This window comes from Palaemon carinicauda, chromosome 3 (assembly GCF_036898095.1).
Source record: "Palaemon carinicauda isolate YSFRI2023 chromosome 3, ASM3689809v2, whole genome shotgun sequence".
NCBI lineage: Eukaryota > Metazoa > Arthropoda > Malacostraca > Decapoda > Palaemonidae > Palaemon > Palaemon carinicauda.
The window spans coordinates 151,903,280-151,905,779 of NC_090727.1; the positions used below are offsets into that span (position 1 = coordinate 151,903,280).

General features: G+C 37.3%; 1 protein-coding gene across 1 annotated transcript in view; it reads left to right on the forward strand.

The window, feature by feature from the left end:
* The window catches only part of LOC137638650 (protein singles bar-like), a 23,516-nt gene that overhangs the window by 20,043 nt on the left and 973 nt on the right, over positions 1-2,500 (forward strand). The window contains exons 4-5 of the mRNA XM_068370931.1: positions 1,294-1,413; positions 2,095-2,500. The exon at positions 2,095-2,500 is cut by the window's right edge and continues 973 nt beyond it. Of these exons, the coding sequence (XP_068227032.1) occupies positions 1,294-1,413; positions 2,095-2,169 (195 nt within the window). The 3' untranslated portion in view covers positions 2,170-2,500. The remainder of the gene's footprint in view (positions 1-1,293; positions 1,414-2,094) is intronic.

Below are 2,500 nucleotides of genomic sequence, written 5' to 3' on the forward strand. Positions count from 1 at the left end.
CAGCTCAGTCCAAGCAACATTCCTAGAACAGAAGTCTTCAGCACAGAAGTCTTTGATAAGAAATCTCTGATGCATTTTATTACGTAGGATAATGGTAATATGGGGTTACCTCATGCTGGAGATACTGGCACTGTGGGTGTTGCTATGAAGTCTGCATGGCTACTCTCTGCTAGCGCCTATTCCACACAGCTCAGTCCAAGCAACATTCCTAGAGCAGAAGTCTTCAGCACAGAAGTCTTTGATAAGAAATCTCTGATGCATTTTATTACGTAGGATAATGGTAATATGGGGTTACCTCATGCTGGAGATACTGGCACTCTGGGCGTTGCTGTGAAGTCTGCATGGCTACTCTCTGCTAGCGCCTATTCCACACAGCTCAGTCCAAGCAACATTCCTAGAACAGACGTGTGGAAATCTGGCTATGCGCGCTTCAGCACGAAAGTCTTTGATAACAAATCTCTGATGCATTTTATTACGTGGGATAATGGTAATGTGGATTGAATTTTGCGTGATAGTTGCTACAATAAAACAAGGTACTTTAGGTGTGATGGCTTTGCTCTGTGTGATGATAAACGTCCCTGGCTGCAGCCCTAGAGCCAGAGGCCGAGGGTTTGACGCAATTCTTGCTTCTAGCAGGTGTGCCAACTGTTAAGCTTCGCTTTATTCTTATTAGTCAGCTGATGGTAAGTCTGGACATGCTTCTGTGAATGTTTGACTGCACGATGCTTCATAATCTGTTGGAAAATAAATTGATTCATTTAAATTTATTTTTTGCTTTGGTTGTGATTAAAACAAAATTAGGACGTTGATAACTCATTTCGTTTAGTTTTTAGTCGTATACAATTCTACCGCTCTATTTAAAGATACAAATTTTAGATGATTAATCAACACTACATAAAATGAAGGTGAAGAAACTCCAGCAAACTTTCATTGTTTTCCACCTGTTTTCACCCATTTACTCTTCGATCACCCAATCTCTTATTTTGAATACATTTACGCGATCTCTTATCTGATTCAATTAAATTTCAAGAGATCTCACTTTTTCATTCACTACTAAGCTCTTAATCCAACATCCAATCGGGCCATTTAAGGATATCCTTACTCATTAAGACAAGCCTATACCAACAAACACTCCTTGTTGATTTCGTGACCCCATACTTGATTTTTGTCTTTTCTTTAACTACTTTTACCTTATGGTCATTAATGCTGGGGGTTCTTCATTGTTCTAATCAAACTACTGTTTTGATTACATTGGTGAGAAAATATGTATAATTGCATTCCGTCTCCCAACAGGAAACGCTGTACCACGTGATAGTGTCGATACTGTACTTCGCCGTATCTGTGTATTTCTTGGTGTATCTGATGGACAACAGGAGATACGTTCCATTCTACAACCCAAAGATAGCAGCTGCGGTGAGTATCACAATCTTGTTAGACAGCTAATCAAGTCTCAGCAAGGTTCCTGTTACTTAAAAATTTCTGACATCTTTACTTATTTTAAGGGCTGCTTTTCTGGTCCTATACTGTATGGGAACCCTACTCTATACAAGACCTCCATAGTCATTTTATCGTATGTAATCCAAGGCATCCAGCATTTCACACTGCATATTGCTCGTTTATTGTCAAATACAGATTATCGAAACACTTATAAAACAAGAAAGTCTTCAGTTTCCTCTTGAAAGCCTTAACATTTTCAGTCTTTTGGAGGTCTAGTGGGAGCCTATTGTACCGTCTTGGGGCAGCACATTTGAAACCTCTAAAACCCATAGTAGATATATTATATCTTGCTTCTAATAATTTGAAACCATCTGTAGCCATTCTCGAGTCAACACGATTTGTTGGCTGCACTGTATGTAGTAATTCTTTAAGATATTTTGGACGTCTGGTCCTGATAATTTCATGGGTTATTGTATATTTTTTCAAACTCAATTCTTGCTTTAATAGCCAGCCAATGTAAATCAATTAGTGTAGGATGAGAAAGATATTCTTTTGTGAAAAAATCTTAGTTTTTAGATAAGAGTAATTAATTTATTATCTTACAAACAAAGTCTCTCACTCCACTATAATTATTATTGTTACCAATAACTCTTTCAGGCCATTGGACTGGTGAATACAGCACTGTACGTCCTGTCCACCTTCTACTCCATCAGATCTTTCCGTCGTGGCTAGAAACCCCAGCCATGAATTTCTCACAGATGATTAGAGGGAATAAGAGAAAGAACTACATGAAAAAATCAAGAGACAAAAAATTGAAATACATGGAATACAAAGATCTCAAGTGAGCTAACAGAAAACAACTTTATAAACCAACAATGTGATATGTAAGGCCTGAGGTAAAGTGACTATCATTACAGTAATTGTACTATATTACCGTCTTGGGATAGTGACTTTGTACTTCACCAAGACGTTATAGGTATATTTATTGAGAAATTACCCTGATATTCATATTGATAAGATTCTCATATAATTTTTCAAAGATTTATTATTTGTGGACAAAATG